Below are 1,943 nucleotides of genomic sequence, written 5' to 3'. Positions count from 1 at the left end.
ATAGCACTAGCATTATCGTTATGTTGGCTTATTTATTTTTTGTAGCTCTTCTCATATTATAAGATTTTACTTGTAAATAAGTAAAAACTGTATACTTTTGATAGCATCTCATCGTACCTGTGCCCAATTTGACAGAACTTGACCATTGCCCCCGTACGTTACTAATTCGTGCGGAAACTACAAATAAAATGAGAGGGAGGCTAAAGGAATACCATACATTATCATTTTATAATTATAGTAATGTATAAAATATAACGATTAATTATTGTATGATCCTGTAGATATCAAAAAAGTTTGTTGAACATTCTTACTTGAGCTACTTCGGGATCCAAGTTATTCATAATCATATGCATGATTGCAGCAGCCTGTTTCGTGTTGGTTGGATATTCATGAATCGGATAGGCTCTGTTATTTACAATTATAATGAGATGGTATTTTATAAATACTTATTTCAGAACTAGATGCCATCTAAATAAGATAGGAATGGGAATCGAGTTTACATAATTCTATCAGAATTGTAATTAAGATAGCAGAACGCGATCTCATTAGCTAGCGTTCCTAGTTATACTCAATTACTATATTACAGAAAGGACTGAACGTGCATCATCATTTTCAATCTAATGTATTTATCTTACTTCATTGGAATAGCCGGACGAAATCGATACATATAAATATGGCCGTATGTCTTTAGTTCATAGGCAAATTCAGGAGCCAACTCAGGATGGTATTCGATTGGGAAATAACGAAGGGCATTTTTCAATGCAAGCTGTAAGATAAAATGGCAGTAATATCGTTACCGTTATATACGTATGAACACTAGTATACATTCTATAGATGCATACAATTAACAATTTCACACCTGTATGCAGCGAACGATTACTATTATGTGCTTGTAATTAATTGATTTATATCAGTTATATTTATTAAGAATTGATCAGTGGGTCGACTTTGGCTACTATACTACACTATAGCAAAATATTACGTTTCAATAGTAAAAAGTAAAGTTAACATTGTGTTTAAGCTCTTATTTTTCAGCATAATCATGGTTATCCTCTTTTATGCTATAGTCCTGTAGTGATCTATTTTAGGTTCTGATTACTGATGTTTCTTTCTGAGTTGAATTTGTAATAGCAAAAATTAGCCTTGCTGACAATCAACAAACTTTAGCATTTTGTGTATCGATAAACTTTAGCATTTTATGTATCGATAAACTTTAGCATTTTGTGTATCAACAAACTTTAGCATTTTGTGTATCGATAAACTTTAGCATTTTATGCATCGATAAACTTTAGCATTTTGTGTATCAACAAACTTTAGCATTTTGTGTATCGATAAACTTTAGCATTTTATGCATCGATAAACTTTAGCATTTTATGTATCAACAAACTTTAGCATTTTGTGTATCAACAAACTTTAGCATTTTATGTATGCGTAACATATACACAGTAGTTTAGTTACTTCAAGAATAATACCGTACCAAAGCGTTTTAAGATATTACAGTTGTTTTTGCTCTAAGTCATCATTACTATACGTTAATATAGGCTTGGATATCATCATTATCAATATGAAAGGCAATATAGAAACTGCTTATGGAAAGCTGTTTAGCCATTTTTAATTACGAATCCTTACCATCATACCGTACAGTGAACATTATAACACTTTACCTGCCTATAAAAGGCAATTTTATTGATTATGATTATAGTACAGTAGTACAATAAAATAAAATAAATATACTACATGTACTGATGTACATAAGCGTATACGGATCCATGTCAACGCCTCTCATAATTAGAGCAAGCGATCATCTAGGCTTCGATTGCTAGCTATTGAACGACTGCATCGGCAGCTCTAATCGACAGACCTTGAATAAAATGGTATCATCCCATTGCACAGGAAAGTCATTGATTTCGGTGTACACTATATAGTACATTCAATATCATCAT

At 31.7% G+C, this 1,943-nt stretch overlaps 1 protein-coding gene across 1 annotated transcript; it reads right to left on the bottom strand.

The window, feature by feature from the left end:
- Nucleotides 1-284: 284 nt before the first annotated feature.
- On the bottom strand, nucleotides 285-760 carry TRIADDRAFT_34931 (uncharacterized protein; the record flags this gene model as incomplete). Its single annotated transcript, XM_002118871.1, has 2 exons — nucleotides 285-405; nucleotides 636-760. Coding segments are annotated over 2 exons (246 nt in total), but the record flags the coding sequence as incomplete, so codon positions are not given.
- Nucleotides 761-1,943: the final 1,183 nt, after the last annotated feature.

This window comes from Trichoplax adhaerens, genomic scaffold, assembly GCF_000150275.1.
Source record: "Trichoplax adhaerens TRIADscaffold_2083 genomic scaffold, whole genome shotgun sequence".
Taxonomy (NCBI): domain Eukaryota; kingdom Metazoa; phylum Placozoa; class Uniplacotomia; order Trichoplacea; family Trichoplacidae; genus Trichoplax; species Trichoplax adhaerens.
Note: the sequence above shows the minus strand (reverse complement) of the source record. Positions and strands in the feature narration are given on the sequence as shown.